Raw genomic sequence first — 19,911 nt, 5'->3', positions numbered from 1 at the left:
TTGGTTTACCTGATACTTGTCAGACACATTATAAAACAGTAAGTCCACTGAATACAGAAACCCCGCCTTTCTTTACAGATTTGTAGACGATATACAAAATAGACATTAAAATTAGATACATTTTGTTTTTATTTAAATTTTTAATAAATACAGTAATCAACAGGAAAACAGCACAAGTTACATTATGTTTAATGAAGTGAACGTGTTCAAATGTATTATCAATCACAAAGTTACATGTTACACAAACTAATTTAATTAATTAAAATAGTTAAAATAAAAGCAAAACAACGGACCACACTATTGACACATTTAAAAAAAAAAAAAAAAAAAAAAAAAAACAACGAGAGTTAAATGTAAACATAATGTCAGGTTTCCATAATTAGTTTACCTATAGCCGCAAGTCAAACATAGTTTGATCTAAAAATTGTTTTCTGTTATTAGGTATAGACCAAGAGATCAATTGATGATTGGCTTTAAAATATTGTTGTTAGATAGTCTATAGGTACTAGTGTGAGATATAGGCGGCCTATAAAACAATTGCTGTTAGATAGTCTGTACAGGTACTAGTGTGAGATATAGGCGGCCTATAAAACAATTGTTGTTAGTCTATAGGTACTACTGTGAGATATTTCGCAATCAAACAAGAGGAACAACCAGTTTTACTTTCTTAATAAAGAAGTAAAATAAGGGAGGTGACTTCTGCATGGTTGTCTTTGTTCAATTATACATCCAACCCGAGACTAATTTAAATATTGCGTTCTTTCAGGCCATTTTCTCGTGTCAGTACAACCGACTTTTGTAAAACAGTTTCAAGTCAAGGAGTTGCACAATGTGTTTAGATTATAAACAACGTTATGTCCCCTGAGATGTGCTTGCTAGTAGCTGGCTTGGTACCCGCCCTGTCTGGCACCCGCCCTGTCTGGCACTAGCAGAAGGCTGGGATGGACAGCACATGCAACAGGCAGGGTCGTAAGTGGGGGAGGGGAGCACTTAGAACAAATGACCCAGGTAGCATAGCGAAATTAATTATCACTTGTCTCCCGTGGTTTCTATATACAGGATGTGAAATTGTTAGGCCTGTACTGCTTGTTTTCTTGCTACGTGTATCGTATGGTCCTTTACAGCAGTACATGTGTACAGGAACTGTCAGCGTGTTTTTTTATTGACCTCACCAATTTACATTGACATAGTTTTTTTTATACCTCATCTTTTTACATTGACCTGGTTTGGTTGACCTCATTAATTTACATTGACCTGGTTTGGTTGACCTCATTAATTTAAATTGACCTGGTTTGGTTGACCTCACCAATTTACATTGACCTGATTTTTGTTGACCTCGCTAGTTTACATTGACCTGGTTTGTTTGACCTCATTAATTTACATTGACCTGGTTTGTTTGACCTCATTAATTTACATTGACCTGGTTTGTTTGACCTCATTAATTTACATTGACCTGGTTTGTTTGACCTCATTAATTTACATTGACCTGGTTTGGTTGACCTCACTAGTTTACATTGACCTAGGTTTGGTTGACCTGACTAGTTTACATTGATCTGGTTGGATGTACACAACCCGCTCTGTTTGGTTGCTATTTTTTAAGATGGAGATGATGACGTAAAAACTAGTCGATAATCCTACAACCCATGTCATGTCTGTGGGTATTCTGCCATCTGGTTGATCAGCTTGACAACCCGGCTACAACCCGTCTCAACAGCCCGCTGTTTCAGTGTAGTTACCGAGTGATCGCAGACTCCACGGAAACACGAGGGGCTTCTGATGCTACACTTTGGGTACTGTGGATAGAACACACGTTGTTGTTTAGGTACTCTTGATCACGTTCATATAAAAGTTCGGCCTTTAAAAAAAGGATTGAACCCACCTTTAAGAGATATTGGGATTGAACCCACCTGTTTAGAGATATTGGGATTGAACCCACCTGTTTAGAGACATTGGGATTGAACCCACCTGTTAGAGATATTGAACCCACCTGTTAGAGATATTGGGATTGAACCCACCTGTTTAGAGACATTGGGATTGAACCCACCTGTTAGAGATATTGAACCCACCTGTTTAGAGATATTGGGATTGAACCCACCTGTTTAGAGACATTGGGATTGAACCCACCTGTTTAGAGACATTGGGATTGAACCAACCTGTTTACAGATATTGGGATCGAACCCACCTGTTTAGAGATAATTGGATAGAACCCACCTGTTTAGAGATAATTGGATAGAACCCACCTGTTTAGAGATACAGGGATTGAACCCACCTGTTTAGAGATACAGAGATTGAACCCACCTGTTTAGAGACATTGGGATTGAACCCACCTGTTTAGAGACATTGGGATTGAACCCACCTGTTTAGAGATATTGCGATGGAACCCACCTGTTTAGAGATATTGGGATGGAACCCACCTGTTTAGAGATATTGAGATTGAACCCACCTGTTTAGAGATATTGGGATTGAACCCACCTGTTTAGAGACATTGGGATTGAACCCACCTGTTTAGAGACATTGGGATTGAAGCCTGCCCTGAGCAGGAAGATGGCAATGTCCTCCCTGCACAGATCGACACACTCAAACATTAGAGGACTGAAGCGGCTGATGTCCCCGTGTTCGGCCAGTCCAGAGATCAGAAGTTTGACCATCGCCAGATCGGCGGTCTACAATAGTAAATATCTCGGCTTAAACATTACTGCTCAGTTATTACATAACAATGACATTAAGGGCTGCATGAATTGACAATAGATACCTTAAGGGCTGCACGGAAAGACTTCTCAAAGTCTGTTCTGTAGGCGTATATTTCCAGGTCGGCGTCCAAGACCTCCTTTTGGAAGAGCCGGAACTCGGAGCTTCCACAGACTGACCTGCTGTAGGCGTCTGGCACACGGCCCCGCTGGTTGGGGAAATGGCAGACATATTATAAACAATGTTCGGGCATCTTTGTTTAACGTACAATACCACAACCCCCACTGAGGTGAACTCGTTTGAAGTTCCACTCAATCTAAGACTTGAGTTCTGTACTTGGGACCATGTGGTCAAATGGTATAGCGATCGACTGATAACCCAAAAGTCTCGATTTTGAATCCCCGTGCTCGAGTCCGTACGAAGTCCCTGATTGATTGGGGAATTGATTGGAGACTAAAGGACGGCCGACAAGAGTCAGTTATTGATAGGCGCCACAAAGTGTTGTCTTATATAGGCTTATATAAGGGTGTGGGGAAATTGCGAGACGCGAAAAGCGAAATGGCGAGGCGGGAAAATGCGAGAAGGGCGCGAAAACGGTCGGTCACATGACTTTTTGTCTCGCATTTTACCACAAGCCGATACTTACGCTGGGTGGTGTTGAAATGCGAAGATTTCTGCGAAAAATTTACCGCACCCGATTTTCAGTGGTATCTGGTCCAGACTTCAAAGACGTTTCGTTTACATTGTTAAAACTTCCGATTTTTCCGTCGCTAGACATACTGATGATTTGTCAACTCCCCCCATCTTTTGTGTCGACTTAGAATACCACCTTGTTCGAAACCGACGGAAATACCGCCGACGATAGATCAACTTCTGTCTTTTGTGTGGAACGCCGAGGCCGCCTGATTTACCGTCTTTGAAGATCGCCGTGCCCGGATCCGCTGCCGCCGCAAACATATTTTCTATTGTTGCATAGAAATTTTGTATTATAGCCGCCGCCTACGATTTTTTTCTAGCTTTTTTACCATATAAATCTAAGCACAAGGAAATGCCTACATCATTTGGATACAACAAAATAAAGTGACGTCACCGATATTATCAGTTGCTCGTGCTATATCGTAAGCTATGGGCCTACTTCAAATATTTTTAAAACCAAGTTGAACTTATCTGAATTTTTTGGTTTTGGTGGTGGTGTTATTTGGGGTCTTCCATAAATTACGTCACATTCGTAAGGGGGGGGGGGGGGGGTCACACTATAAAAACGCAATGCTAGAAAAATAATTTTAGACGTTTTTTCGCGTTTTAGAAAACTGTTTTAATACATTGTAATAGGAATTGATTAACATACTCTATTTTGACCGAAATTAGACAAGATTTTGGGAAAATATCGACGTTTTAAAAAAAACTCAACTGCTGGTGACAACAATGAGCAAGACATTGCCAAAATTACAGAAATGATAAAAAATACAAATTATAAAAAACGGAAAACAGATGTTGAGCGTGCGGATGATGATGATGAGAACATGGGTGCCAGTGTTGTTTGTGTGATGAACGAGAAGGTCAACTGTGATGAGAATGTGAAATGTTGTGAATGTGGATTGGAAGAAGTAGCAAAAGAAAAATGTATAAATGGGAGTCTAATGAACTGGGTTGGGTGTACTATGTGTGAAAGATGGTGTCACGAGGTGTGTTTGAGGACTGTTTCAGAAGATTTTGTTTGTAAATTTTGTTTGTAATTAAAATTACTTAATAAAAAAATAAATTGCACTTTTTAGAATTGTTTATACTTTTACACTTTTTGCAAGTACAAAAATCCATAAATAGATGTTGCAAAATATCTCTCCTGCTGACAAGATTATACCAATTCACAATGACACAGCTCACGTTTGTATAAACATGAGCGGGCTAGATTTTTAAATTAATGCCGACTGAGACGGGATTTTCCTCTCGCTAACGAGAGCGGGCGATGACAGTAGCACAGCAACGATGTTAGGATTTTTAAATAGATAGATCTAGATATAGATCTATCTATCTTCTTAGTATCTAGATAAAAAATAACAACATACAACACTCGTGTTAAAGGGTATGGCTAAATGCTTGTTTATTTCAAAAAACAAAAAAAATAATTTAAATAAATAAAGATGAAAAAAAAAGGAAAAAACTTTTTTCGCAAAAAGTGTCTCGCTATTTGCCCTTAATTCCGCAGGTATGTCTCGCATTACCTTCTCGCATTTTCCCGCCTCGCCATTTCGCTTTTCGCGTCTCGCAATTTCCCCACACCCCTTATATAACACAATATAAATATGACTTAAAATTTTATAGTCACGTGATTTGCTCTCAACATACCGCATCAACCTGGTCTGGGTCGGCTCCGCAGTTCTCTAAAAACTGAAGCACATCCGGGTCATCCATGAAAAGGTAAGCGTAGTGAAGTACAGTTTTACCTAGCTGGATAGAGAAACGGTGAGCACAGTTTTATTTAGCTAGATAGAGAAAAGGTAAGCGTAGTGAAGTACAGTTTTACCTAGCTGTATATAGAGAAAAGGTGAGCACAGTTTTATTTAGCTAGATAGAGAAAAGGTAAGCGTAGTGAAGTACAGTTTTACCTAGCTGGATAGAGAAAAGGTAAGCGTAGTGAAGTACAGTTTTACCTAGCTGGATAGAGAAAAGGTAAGCGTAGTGAAGTACAGTTTTACCTAGCTGGATAGAGAAAAGGTGAGCACAGTTTTATTTAGCTAGATAGAGAAAAGGTAAGCGTAGTGAAGTACAGTTTTACCTAGCTGGATAGAGAAAAGGTAAGCATAGTGAAGTACAGTTTTACCTAGCTGGATAGAGAAAAGGTAAGCGTAGTGAAGTACAGTTTTACCTAGCTGGATAGAGAAAAGGTGAGCGTAGTGAAGTACAGTTTTACCTAGCTGGATAGAGAAAAGGTAAACACAGTTTTACCTAGCTGGATAGAGAAAATGTAAGCGTAGTGAAGCACAGTTTTACCTAGCTAGATAGAGAAAAGGTAAACACAGTTTTACCTAGCTGGATAGAGAAAATGTAAGCGTAGTGAAGCACAGTTTTACCTAGCTAGATAGAGAAAAGGTAAACACAGTTTTACCTAGCTAGATAGAGAAAAGGTAAGCGTAATGAAGTAGGCCTACAGTTTTTACTTGTAACACATTGGGTTTGATTTCCTTGAACAAGAATTACGTGCCTTACATATTACGTGCCATATGGCAAAAGTTCCCCTTTCAAACCTGACGGTCTATAGGGCAAGTGAAGTAGAGTTCACTTGTTTCTGTGACCTCGGCATATGAAGAGATAGTGTGGTCAGCACTATGCCCAGCCGCCTTTACGTGAGTTAGGTACCCATCAGATTTGGGTGGGCTCAGGACGGTCTACTGACTTGAACCCGGATTCAAACTCGAGACTTACAGCAGTCCAGCTCTCTACCGCTAGACGACTCCGTCCCATGCCATATGGCGAGTTGAGTCTTAATTTTCTTTTAAAACTATTTTAAGGAATCTAAAATTAATAAAACAGCGAAAACAAGAACTGACCGAATCTTGCATGTTGATAGTGAAGGCACAATCAGCAGCTAACTTTAAAACCAATCGATTCCTTCCCAGTAAAACCGCCTTCATGAGCGGGGTGCGGCCACAAAGGTCACGGCCACCTGCATATTTTTTGCAAGCCAGAAGCTTCTGGAGGTCATCGAGGTTGCCGTCGTCCACAGCTTTAAAGACCCGCTTCACGTACAGCTGGGGACACAAGTAGTGCAAGTTAAGCAAGAATCGTACGGAGTGGTCCAACGGTAGAGCGCTCCACTGATAACCGATAATCTCAAGTTCGGATTCCGTGCTCGAGTTCGTACGATGTCACTGAGTCCACCCAGCACTGATGGGTACCTGACTTACGTCAGGGAAAATAAAGGCGGCTGAGAATAGTGCTGACTACACTATCCCTTCATATGCCGAGATCACTGAAACATGGGAACTCTCCTACACTTGCCCGATGGATCGTAAGGTTCGAAATGGTACTTGACATACTTAAGCAAGCATAATTAGAAAGTAGATGTACTAAATATTGAAGCATCCAAGATTTTTAGATTTTCTAAATATTGCAAGTCTTAAAGTGCTCAAAACATTAAGATTTTCTAATGTAGTTATATGTTATGATGTTTTGATTAAACTTTAGTTTCCTAATAAGCAACCACGACATCTGAAGTTTATTTTTTATCCACAATATTATTTTATGACATTAAGTTCTAATCAAATCTACACTATTCATGTGATTGAGTTAAGATCTAAATGACGGAAGAGAACTTTAACTTCCCACATAAGTACACATAAAGTCTTAAAGAGTGCTAGACTTAATTGAAACCAAACCAACCTAAGTTGTCAAGAAACGCCTCTAATGCCGGTGAACCATCCTAATATCCTAATATATAAATCCCCACGTTCGCACATCTCTCTCTCTCTCTCTCTCTCTGTCTGTCCGCAAAAAATTTTCGCCGGACATCACGTCAGAATCGGCAGCGATATATGGAGAACTTTTTACGGACTTTTGTTGAAAATAATATGTTAGATGTTTTAAATGTATAACCACAATTTTATTTAAAGAAGAAAAATAAAACATAAAGGCGTATTCGAATGTAGAGAAACAGTATTATTTATGCAACCGGAAAAGCATTAATACATGTGAAAAAGAACGCATAAAACTGTGACGTCACTATTGCTTATACATTAACTAATGACGTCATCTGCTGTGTTTTGAATAAAAAGAAATGAACTATTTCATTCAAATTTGATTTAGATCTACGTACACTATGAAATGTATACAATACAATTTTTTCCGGCCTTAACTCATAAAATTTATTTTATTTATTTGGATTCTAGATCTAGAGATTCTAGATCTAGACTAGATCTAAATCTACAAATCTACGCAATAACTAGATCTAGATCGAGACGTAGACGCTAAGATCTAGATTTAGACTCTAACTTCTCTAAAATCTATTCCAAAAATAAATTTCTATATTAGGACTAAACTATTTCAAGACATAATTATTTTATACAAAGTCTTTGTTTGGAACTGGCTAATTTGGGATAAAAAAATTAATTTGAAAGAATAGGCATATTCGCGTAAGTTAAGATTTTAAAATACGTCTTTTATTCTCCGTGTTTTCTAAGGTGCCTATATAGCGGAGATGATAGTGTACTTAAACTCACGCAGGTGGTGTGGGTTCGAGACGCACCAAGTCAACTTAGTTAATCTATTTTTTTTTTCTTATTTTGCTCGGGCTAAACTTAAAAAAAAATTCTATTAGGATTCTAGATCTAGATGATCTAGATCAGGGGTCTCCAAACTTTTCAGTCAGAGGGCCGCATTAACTATCAAATTTCAGTTCGGGGGCCAATTTCTTCCAGGCATATCTTTGATTTTTCTAGACAAAGTTCCTCAGCCATCACCAACAAACGATTTTTCCTTGGACAAAAAGATCTCCGCGGGCCGGATGAGAGGACTTCGCGGGCCGCATCCGGCCCGCGGGCCGTAGTTTGGAGACCCCTGATCTAGATCTACGGAGAAACTAGACTTACACAGATGTAGACCCTACCTAGATCTAGAATCTATTCAAACAATACATTTCTATACTAAAGTATTTCAGGCCTTAATTACTTTATTGAAATCTTTGTTTATCTATGCAATTTGCTAATCTCTATAATATATAAAGCAAAGTTGTCGGGTGTCCGATAGGGCACTTCCCGGCGCCGCAGGCGCTTCAAATTTGGCAGGATCTTGCCTTGGGGCGACAGAACACGAGGGCCGGTTGGCCGAAAAGTCTACGATGAGGGGGTCAAAACTGACCTCGACTGACCGGCGCCTTATATGAGCTATAAATCGAAAAAAAATGTCCACGGAGGAACCTCTTCATATCTCTTGAGGTCGTAGACCGACCCTCGGGCGAATTAATTAAGCATTCAAATTCTCAATGTTTTCGAAAGCCTAAGCGAAGCTGGGCAGCATGCCTAGTTTAAAATAAACCGGGAGTGATCTCCCCTAAACTTTCTCGAATATTCTTAAATAAAATAACAGGGGATGGGAACTCGGGCTATAGACATGATTTTTAATCCATTTTAAATACTTAAAGTTTTAAAAATAGAATAAAATCTCGTAGACAAATTAATTGCACACCAAGTGAACGCCAAATAAAAAAGCGCATAATAGTGCGCAATATTGTACTTTAAAAATTTACATTAGTTTTTTGAGAAATCGGAAGTAGCGTAAATTACTACTTCCAGTCAACGGAAATTACTCAAAATTTAACAGAAGGTAGAGAATTAGATCTTTTACTCACATGTGAAATTTAATTTATCTATCTGAAATAGTACTCAAGTTATAGGCTTTTGAAAAATTCAAAGTAGAAAAAGTACCACTTCCGGTTATTGGAAATCGCTCAAAAGTTGATACGGATCTACTATTTTGATAAAATACTTATATATGAAATTTCATCAACCTAGCTGTAACGGTACTCAAGTTATCGTGTTTACACACGGACAGACAGACAGACAGACAGACAGACACACAGACATACGGACAAGATTGCAAAATTATGTTTTTCCGTATCAGTGAGGTGTAAAACGTCGAGATTTGTAAAAATCTCGATTTTTTTTTTGCACGATTACAAGACTTTCTCTATACTTCGTATATACGAGAAAGTAAAAAACACTCAAAATTTTTAGTCAAACTATATAAAGAAGGCTTATTTCTGTATGTGTCTACAAGATCCGAACCTACCTGTATCTCCTCGCCAAGACGGACAATCTCATGCACTTGTGGACTCGAATATTTTCTGGCAATGTCAGCAGCCGATTTGCCTGCTTTGTCTTTGACGTCACAGACATGGTCATAACCCTCCAGCAGAAGTCTTTCAATCTGAGGGAAATCTTTGGATTTGATGGCTTGAATCACGCGACTGTCCATCTCTGTGACGTATTTCCCTCGCTGCAGGCCCTCGGCAAAGTCTCGCGCAGTGCGCCCCAGATAGTCTCGAGCCCCAAGGTTAACGCCCTTGGCCAGCAGGAGTTTGATGGTGCTCAGAGGTTCCTCGGTGTAGACGGCTTGAAATAGAAGGGTTTGCCCGATGTGGTTTCTCAGGCTGACGTCAGAGGACTCCAGCACACGGTGGATGGTGCGAAGTTCTTTCGGTCTGTAGGGGCTGTTCAACAGCTGGCAAAATATTCGGTCATTGTTAGAATGTTAGGAGGGTTAGCATCACGATATTAACAAAATCTTCAGACGTCTCTTCTCAATATTGAACCATACACACTGATAGTTAGATATATATGCAGTTATTTTTATTAATATTATACATTAATAATACATTGACCTATACATCAAATCATTATATATATATATATATATATATATATATATATATATATATATATATATATATATATATATATATATATACATACATATATATACATACATATATATATATATATATATGCCTATATAAATAAAGGATCTACATGTTTATATGTGTGAGCCTATGTGTACCACTCACATAAAAAATGACAGGGTTGGGGACCAGATCCTTGTCGGGGGCATACAGCACCGTCGTGTCGGGCGCCAGATCCATGAGGGCGCTGACGGCATCAAAACTGTTTGTTTCCCACGTGGCCGCCACCAGGGGCTGCGGGGCTTCTGGGTAATCCGGGTACCTGAGCTGGTGGGACAGGTCGACAAAGTTGGGGTCAAGGTGTTTCACGTAACCTGTTGAGGGGGGAGTTACACAACTTGTTAACTTGTTGGGAAACAAGTTTAGGTGGCTTACAGAAACAACAAGGCAGGTAACCCTACTTCAATGTAGGTAAAATAAAGCGGAAATAAATGCAACGGGATTTGTCTAAGATAGTACATCAGATAAGATTTTACAAACTCCGTGTATTGTTAGAAGGTCAGACACATTCAACCCTTATTAAGTATCGCTTGACATATTGTCACAAATTCAGATTCATATATATAATAATATAGCGTATCTTAGAAGAAATCATATTACAGACATGCTAGAATTTAAAAAAAAATGCTCTAACTTGCTAACTAATCAAAAGATAGTTTTTTGACGTCTATGAAAGTAGCTAAACATATTAATTAAGCATGGCACATTTTTACGACAAGACATACGACCTTCTTCCCCCAACTTCCCAGTGTTTCTTTCAGACTTTTTTTTTGCCATGGGACACTTGAATCTTTCGGGGGGGGGGGGTCGAACTAAATTTTCCGGGGGAAGGGCCCACAGTTGAAAACGTATATATTTTGTATATAAATTCTACTTTGTCACCCAATGAAACCTCCACGAAGAGATGCCTGAAAGAAACACCACTTCTTCCCTATCCCCTATCGTACATCTACAGACGGCCCTAAAGCACTAAAGACCGCCCCTACCATTTTTCATCCTGTTCCGGATTCCTGTTCCTGTTCCAGCAAGTAACGTGAAGCACACCTCTACAGTTGTTTCGTAGCGTTCTAGTAACTAGTACAAGAAAACAACCGAGCAAAAAGTATTACTACACAAACTCTTACAACAGATACATATATATTAAACCCGTATTGTGTGATTACAAATATATTTGATATCTACATACAAGACAAAGCCAGGTTAATGATCAAAGAGTAGTGAAAATTATTTCTGGTATTTGTCGTGGGTGTGGCTGGAGAGAATGCCTAGAGCTGTATATTTATTGGGTGTTTGCTTTAAAATCTTGTGCTATCTCTTGTGCTATGTCTTGAAGACTATATCTTGTGTTATAGCTTTAAGGTACTATGTCGGGGTCCCTAAAATCTGTGTCTCCGGGCAACAGCACGACCACCCGCCTCCCATCACTTTGATATAGCGCTGATAACATACTAAGAAAACCATCGGTTTCTATGACCTCAGAATATAAAGAAATATTGCGGTCATAACTGCTTTCACTTTCCCAGAGTCGAGTCAGGTACCCATTAGTGCTGGGAGGACTTAGGGTCCGTAAATAAAATTCCAAATATGCTCCGCTTTTCAACCACGCGTCTCACTAAAAGTGTGCATAGCTTGTATAAATATCTATTGTTTTTAAGAAATAATTTTTGAATGCCTTTCATGGCTTCAATCTAAATGTCTACAATAACCTAAGTACCAGCACCCACGACACTTTTAACCAACAGCACATAGAATAAATCCCGCTCAGCTTACCCTAAAATTTTAACCAACGAGCCGACCCGCGGCATATCATACGCCGCTATTTAGTTGTTGTTTTTTCTACTTTTCAGTTATTCATAATTTGTGAATTCGACACTACCAACGCTGCCACTGAAAATATTTCTTTAAAACACTATAAGTAGCTCGTTAAGGACGATAACCCCTCCCCCCTCCTTCCCCCCCTCCTCCTCCCCCCCCCCCTCCGTTAAAGTAAACTCCACTTAGTTACCCCCCCTACGTTTAAAATCGTTTCAAACTAAATTATCTGCCCCTAATAGTCGTCACTAAACCCGGCTCTGTAAACATTTAGAGTGAACCACAGCTCACCAGACCATGTAGGGGTGGGGGGTGGAAGGGAGCGCGTTTACAGCTTGTTTTCTAGCGTCTCCCAGAAGAGAATTATATATATATATATACGAGCCGGCCCGCGGCATAACATACGCCGCTATTTAGTTGTTTCTAATTTTCAATAATTCATAATTTGTGAATTCGACAGTACCAACGCTGACACTGAAAATATTTCTTTAAACACTATAAGTAGCTCGTTAAGGACCATAACCCCCCCCCTTCCTCCCCCCCCTCCACCCCCCCTACGTTTAAAATCGTTGGCTCTGCTTGTAAACATTTAGAGTGAACACAGCTCACTAAAACCATGTAGGGGTGGGGAGGTAGGGAGAGCGTTTGCAGCTTGTTAACACGTTTTTCTTCTCAGCTTCGCGTTTGTGGATGTGTGGATTTGTTTGTTGTTAAAATTGACATCGAAAATTAGCCCACTTCTGATTGCTCTAGAGACCTGAAATTTGGCATGCATGCTACTTTCGCCTAACAATTTCAGATGCAATCATAAAAACTAGCAATTAGTGACCGTAATTAGCTTAATTTAATTACGTCCCAAGGACCATAAAATTGAGGACATGATTTCTAAAGATACCGACAAGACTTGAGACCTATTGACACAGTTACTTCGGCCCCAATCGATGTGAGCGCGCTGGCCGTGATCGTATAGTGGTTAGTACTTCGCGTTGTGGCCGCGACAACCCAGGTTCGAATCCTGGTCGCTCAAGATTTTTAGTCCGTGTATTTATAAACACTTTTTTAAAAACCACGTTTTTCATGTGTAGCAACGGACTAAAAAGGAGAAAATAAAATACTTAAAAAAAACTTTTTAAAAAACCACGTTTTTTATGTGTAGCAACGGACTAAAAAGGAGAACGGACACGGTAACACATTGTTAACGGTGACACGGTTGGTACGCTGGGCATGCTAAAATACGCATAAACACGTTTTTCCTTAACTCAGCTTCGCGTTTATTTGTTTGTTTATGGGAGATTTGATCACGTGATTCGTGAGTAGATCTCCACGCCAGCAACGTAAATTACACCCTTTCTCTGTTTAAAGCGTATCGGTCGCTCAAGATTTTTTTAGTCCGTGTATTTAAAAACACTTAGTCAAGTCATACTTAATCAAGTCATTAGATAAAGTAGAAAATAAACTATATAAAAAACTTTTTAAAAACCACGTTTTTCATGTGTAGCAACGGACTAAAAAGGAGAAAATAAAATACTTAAAAAAAACTTTTTAAAAAACCACGTTTTTCTTGTGGACTAAAAAGTAGAAAATAACTATTTACATACATTTGATGACAAAAAAACGTGGGTCGGGCAGATGGGTCGGGAAATTTGATGGTGAACGTACCCACGTTTTTTGTCATCAAATGTATGTAAATAGTTATTTTCTACTTTTTAGTCCACAAGAAAAACGTGGTTTTTTAAAAAGTTTTTTTTAAGTATTTTATTTTCTAACGGCTCGAAGAGGAGAATTATATATATAGATAGATACAACATAGAAATAATCCCGCTCAGCCTACCCTAAAAATTGAGATTTTGTTGATGTCTTTAGCGATAACATCCTTCAAGTAAACCACCTCCCCTTTTTTGACAGTTTGCAGACGACACCAAGATTTGACAAGTTTTTCTATCAAGTTTCTATCTGGCTTGTCTTGTCGTAGAGCGCACCACAGACCTGGTTCAAACACATGAGAAACAATTATTAACAAGTTCAATATATGACCCTTGTTCTTGTTATTTCTGTTGTCATGTTTTAGGGTAAAGAAAAAAATACGTCTTCAAATCTGAGAACTAAAAACAAAACATTTTCTAAAAAATAATAAAATAATTTCTTTAAAAAATCGCAAACAAAAATTCAACTGCAATTTTGAGGGGGGTTGTAGGCTGAGGTGTGATGTCATTTTAGGGGGGGGGGGGGGTCTGGCTTTTTGTGACGACGTGTGACGGACGGGAGGGGGGGAGGTAAAGATCGTCAAAAAAGCGTGACGTCATTTATGGATGACCCCTAAGACTAACCAAGTTTTATTTAAAAAAAAAAAGCGCAACTTAATCAAATTAATCCTAAGCTAAGACGGTGTCGAGACGTCTATTTTTAGCATATTATGTAGTTCATGGCCAGGCTAGTCATATCCTTTTAATCTCCCCCTTGATCACGTTACCTCCCTTGATTACTCTCTGACGGATTTACGGTGTCATTCATAATGTTATACCTAAAAATGACAAAGATGTCGTAAGGTATCGGAAGCCCAAGTTTAAATCCAGTATCACGACTCTTGGTAGACCCAGAGCTACACAAATGAAGAATGGCTGTAATAAGTTCTGCTAATACTGATATAACGCTTGCGATAAAATAATTAGGCTAAATGAGGTTTGATGCTGGATGCTGTAATCCGTCTAATATTTGCATCACTTTGTCAACCTTAAGGATTAAGAGACAGGATGCTAGTAGCTAACTGCTTGCTGTGGCGTCACAATTTTGGGTGTCACACGATGCGGTAACTGGTTGTCACCTCACCTCTAATAATGTTTTTTATCTTCATTTTGGTGTTACCCATTCGCTTACTATTTTATCAATTCAACTGGAAAATTTTTATCTGATAATCAACTTATAGGGTTTGCAGTGACCTGTAATATGGATGCGTAAAAAACCGCTTTGAATGTCAGGTCAATAAACACCTGAATAAAGTTACACGTTTACGCTCTTAGGGGTCGTCCATAAATGATGTCACACTCGTAGGGGAGAGGAGGGGTCCGTAATTTTGTGACGATGTGTAATGAGGGGGAAGGGGGGGGGGGTTCAGATGGTGCGACGTCACACTTTTGCATTATAAAAAAGCATTTAGATAAAGCAATTTAGAAAACTGTTTTGATACATTTGATTAGGAATTGATTAAAATACTCTTATTAACAGAGTTCAGACAAGATTTTGGGAAATTATCGATGTTTTAAAAAACAATTCAACTGCAATTTTGAGGGAGGTTGTAGGCTGAGGTGTGGCGTCATTTTAGGGGGGGGGGGGATCTGGCTTTTTGTGACGATGTGTGACGGAGGGGAGGGGGGTAAAAATAGTCAAAAAAAGCGTGACGTCATTTATGGATGACCCCTTATTGGTTTAGTTACCTGGGCTGACCTTGGTTTAGTTACCTGGGCTGACCTTGGTTTAGTTACCTGGACTGACCTTGGTTTAGTTACCTGGGCTGACCTTGGTTTAGTTACCTGAGCTGACCTTGGTTTAGTTACCTGGGCTGACCTTGGTTTAGTTACCTGGGCTGACCTTGGTTTAGTTACCTGGGCTGACCTTGGTTTAGTTACCTGGGCTGACCTTGGTTTAGTTACCTGGGCTGACCTTGGTTTAGTTACCTGGGCTGACCTTGGTTTAGTTACCTGGGCTGACCTTGGTTTAGTTACCTGGGCTGACCTTTGATTAGTTACTTGGGCTGACCTTGGTTTAGTTACCTGGGCTGACCTTGGTTTAGTTACCTGGGCTGACCTTGGTTTAGTTACCTGGGCTGACCTTGGTTTAGTTACCTGGGCTGACCTTGGTTTAGTTACCTGGGCTGACCTTGGTTTAGTTACCTGTGCTGACCTTTGATTAGTTACTTGGGCTGACCTTGGTTAAGTTACCTGGGCTGACCTTGGTTTAGTTACCTGTGCTGACCTTTGATTAGTTACTTGGGCTGACCTTGGTTTAGTTACCTGTGCTGACCTTTGATTAGTTACTTGGGCTGACCTTGGTTTAGTTACCTGGGCTGACCTTGGTTTAGTTACCTGGGCTGACCTTGGTTTAGTTACCTGGACTGAACTTGTTTAGTTACCTGGGCTGAACTTGGTTTAGTTACCTGGGCTGAACTTGGAGTACCAGTGTAGCATCTCCTCATGCCCTGCTGGCTTGTCCTGGACGAGGATGTCAAGGGCGGTCATCCCAGTAGAGTTCTGGATACTTGTGTCTATACCACATCTACAGCCAGTGCATATATATATATATATATATATATATATATATATATATATATATATATATATATATATAATTTTAGTGTTGGAAGGGATCCCCTCCAACACAATTAAGTATACGTGTCAACTAGTTATGCGCCATTGAGGTCATTGACTCCGATTGGCGTCAATATCCAAATAAATGCTCGCATGTAGGGTTCCCTCTCCCCTGCTCCCCCGCCCCAGAGTTAATCGTAAGACTAGTTTATTTGCTCAACGAACAGCCTGGCGTGTCCGGGGGGGGGGGGGGGGGAGGGATTGATTTCACAGAACCCCCCCCCCCCCCCCTTACCCCACATATGAAATCTCCCAATGTTGTACTATTTTAATAAAAATAAACTCGTGCTTTTAAAAAAAAAAAAATTCTTCTTCTGCTAAAACCTCAGTGAACTGTAACCAAAGCTTTAGGTTTAGTTGTTAAAACCAGTTTCAGAAAAAGTTCTTGTCAGCAATTTTCTCTCTTATTCCATGACACTAGATTTGCAGAGATAATCTTAACGCACCTCGCAAGTAATCCAACAAAATTCATTTCAAAAAACTCTTTGAAAAAGTAAGCGTAACAAAAAGTAAACCCTGCCTGCGTCGTGATGTAAGCCGAACCACTCCGTCACGTCCGCGCTACGCATAGGGAATGTCAAAGCTTTCGTCAACTTTCACGCAGACCTTGTCAATCTTCACAAACTCTTTAAAATATTCTGTCTGCGGATTAATTTTTATTGCGGATTTAGCATTTAACACATGAAATAAAATCCGCGGCGAGATGACTAAGACGGAAACTGCAAAAAATGAAAATAAAAGCAATCAAAAGATCAGGTAGAAAAGGGGCATAACCCAGCAGGTTAATGCTACAAGGAAGTGAATAACGAGTGCAGTTTCCTTATAACTAATATATTCATCACAGTTCCGTTTTCTCCGCACTTACGGCCCTTTCTTTTTTGTCCGACCGTAAAAATAACAAGACTTTCTCTATACTTCGTATATACGAGAAAGTAAAAAAGACAAGAGTTTCTTTCATGTATCTATCCGGAGATCTGGAGGGGGAGGGGGGGGGGGGAGTGGGGTGTTCCCGGAAACCTACATCCTATTCTTAAGGAAATTTCACAAAAAAATACAATTTACTCAAGAAAGAATTTACTTAAATCAGTGTCCCCTATGGACATTTAAGAGAGACCCCCCCCCCGTAAGGTTTTAAGCCTCCTACCCCCCCCCCCCACCCCAAAGAAACGGAATGAAACACCACAAGAACATGAAAGAATTTACTCCGGAAAAGACTCACAAGTTTGTGACAAGCTTCCATGCAATGCCGAGCTCATAGTAAGAAAACTATTTTTAAAAAAATTAGTCCCGTATGTTTATTAGGACGTCCAACTACTTCTGTATGTTTTTTGGACGGCCAACTAGTACTGTATGTTGTTTTTTTTACGGCCGACTAGTTTTGTATATTTATTTGGACGGCCAACTACTTCTGTATGTTTTTTGGACGGCCAACTAGTACTGTATGTTTTTTTTTTTGACGGCCGACTAGTTCTGTATGTTTATTTGGACGGCCAACTACTTCTGTATGTTTTTTGGACGGCCAACTAGTACTGTATGTTGTTTTATTTTTACGGCCGACTAGTTCTGTATGTTTATTTGGACGGCCGACTAAATCTGTATGTTTTTTGGACGGCCGACTAGTTCTGTATGTTTTTTGGACGGCCAACTAGTACTGTATGTTTATTTGGACGGCCAACTACTTCTGTATCTTTTTGGACGGCCAACTAGTACTGTATGTTTTTTGGACGGCCGACTAGTTCTGTATGTTTATTTGGACGGCCAACTACTTCTGTATGTTTTTTGGACGGCCAACTAGTACTGTATGTTGTTTTTTTGGACGGCCGACTAAATCTGTATGTTTTTTGGACGGCCGACTAGTTCTGTATGTTTTTTGGACGGCCAACTAAATCTGTATGTTTTGTGGACGGCCGACTAAATCTGTATGTTTTTTGGACGGCCGACTAGTTCTGTATGTTTTTTGGACGGCCGACTAAATCTGTATGTTTTTTGGACGGCCAACTAAATCTGTATGATTATCAGTTATGTATGTTTATTAGGACGGCCAATTAGTTTTCTATGTTTATTAGGACGGCCATCTTTGATTATATCATTCATTAGTCTTGCTCAAAACAATTAAAAAAAAATTCCAGCCAATGTCAACACAGCCCATCATGGGGGACTTCTGACGGACCAGACAAAGCCTAGCTACGCCTCTGACGGCCCAGACAAAGCCTAGCTACGCCTCTGACGGCCCAGACAAAGCCTAGCTACGCCTCTGACGGCCCAGACAAAGCCTAGCTACGCCTCTGACGGCACAGACAAAGCCTAGCTACGCCTCTGATGGCCCAGACAAAGCCTAGCTACGCCTCTGACGGCCCAGACAAAGCCTAGCTACGCCTCTGATGGCCCAGACAAAGCCTAGCTACGCCTCTGATGGCCCAGACAAAGCCTAGCTACGCCTCTGATGGCCCAGACAAAGCCTAGCTACGCCTCTGACGGCCCAGACAAAGCCTAGCTACGCCTCTGACGGCCCAGACAAAGCCTAGCTACGCCTCTGATGGCCCAGACAAAGCCTAGCTACGCCTCTGACGGCCCAGATAAAGCCAAGCTACGCCTCTGATGGCCCAGACAAAGCCTAGCTACGCCTCTGACGGCCCAGACAAAGCCTAGCTACGCCTCTGACGGCCCAGACAAAGCCTAGCAACGCCTCTGAATGTATGTTAAGACTAATGGCTTAGTTTTTTATTTGTCGACAACAAGGACATTGTTTTCCTGTTGGGCAAATAAAAGTGTCTGCAATAAATTCAAGATGCGAGGCGTACAGCGAGGGAACACTACATGGCATGTCTAAAAATAGCCATCTAAGAAGTAGGGTAGTACCTAGTTCACACATGTAAACTAATTATCGCGTACTTTTCCCTTTGTTATAGTAGCCCTTTAGTCTCCTCTTTGTAGTACTTGTTGTTTTGCTTCTTCTTTGATATTATAAAGATTCCTCTTTAGATCTAGCGATCCTTTGGGCAGACGCAGAAGAGGGCATGTTTTTTTTTCCTCAGCATATGAACGGATAGATTGGTCAGCAATATGCCCAGATGCATTTTTCCCCCCAACGTAAGTCAGGTACACATCATCTGGGACGACTCAGGGACGTCCTTTCGTCAAGGTCGAACCATGATCTGAACTCGAGACCTTCGAACTAGCAGGCAAACGCTCTACCGATCGACCACGCCGTCCCTCTTTGATATTATACCCTTTCAGTTTTTCTTTGTTAATCTAGCCTTCCAACTTCTAGTTCCTTATACTAGCACATTCCCGATCTTATTTAGAGCTGTGGTATTGGTCTGATTTCTTTAAAACTTGGAGCGCGGGTAAGTATCTCCTGATATCAAATAAACCACAAGTTTACCACATATTTACCACAAGTTTACCCATGTCTACCACACGTTTACCACAATTTTACCACAAATTTACCACACGTTTACTACAATTTTACCACAAATTTACAACACATTTATCACAAATTTACCACACATTCACCACAAATTTACCTCACGTTCAGCACACATTTACCACAAGCTCACCTCATCAGCGCAACTAGGATCCGATAGGCGCCTCTCT

The 19,911-nt window shown here is 40.2% G+C and overlaps 1 protein-coding gene across 1 annotated transcript; it reads right to left on the bottom strand.

Moving 5' to 3' along the window:
- Positions 1–330: 330 nt before the first annotated feature.
- On the bottom strand, positions 331–16,215 carry LOC131955308 (uncharacterized). The gene is made up of 10 exons (XM_059319389.1): positions 16,104–16,215; positions 13,785–13,939; positions 11,128–11,215; positions 10,247–10,455; positions 9,472–9,903; positions 6,237–6,437; positions 5,035–5,136; positions 2,753–2,896; positions 2,502–2,663; positions 331–1,793 (listed from the first exon to the last, which is right to left on the bottom strand). Exons 1-10 carry the CDS (start codon positions 16,183–16,185, stop codon positions 1,647–1,649), a joined length of 1,722 nt encoding a protein of 573 aa, XP_059175372.1. The 5' UTR covers positions 16,186–16,215; the 3' UTR covers positions 331–1,646.
- Between the last annotated feature and the right edge of the window lie 3,696 nt (positions 16,216–19,911).

Source organism: Physella acuta, unplaced genomic scaffold, assembly GCF_028476545.2.
Source record: "Physella acuta isolate Inbredline_101_S28 unplaced genomic scaffold, ASM2847654v3 ptg001063l, whole genome shotgun sequence".
In the NCBI taxonomy this organism is placed as follows: domain Eukaryota; kingdom Metazoa; phylum Mollusca; class Gastropoda; family Physidae; genus Physella; species Physella acuta.
Note: the sequence above shows the minus strand (reverse complement) of the source record. Positions and strands in the feature narration are given on the sequence as shown.

Coding starts and splice junctions, on each gene's coding strand:
- LOC131955308 (XM_059319389.1), bottom strand. CDS start 16,185: ATGACCGCCCTTGACATCCTCGTCCAGGACAAGCCAGCAGGGCATGAG. Junction 11,216..13,784: donor ACAAAATCTCAATTTTTAGG/GTAGGCTGAGCG, acceptor TTCTTGTACTAG/TTACTAGAACGCTACGAAAC. Junction 6,438..9,471: donor GTCTTGGCGAGGAGATACAG/GTAGGTTCGGAT, acceptor TTGTGTCCCCAG/CTGTACGTGAAGCGGGTCTT.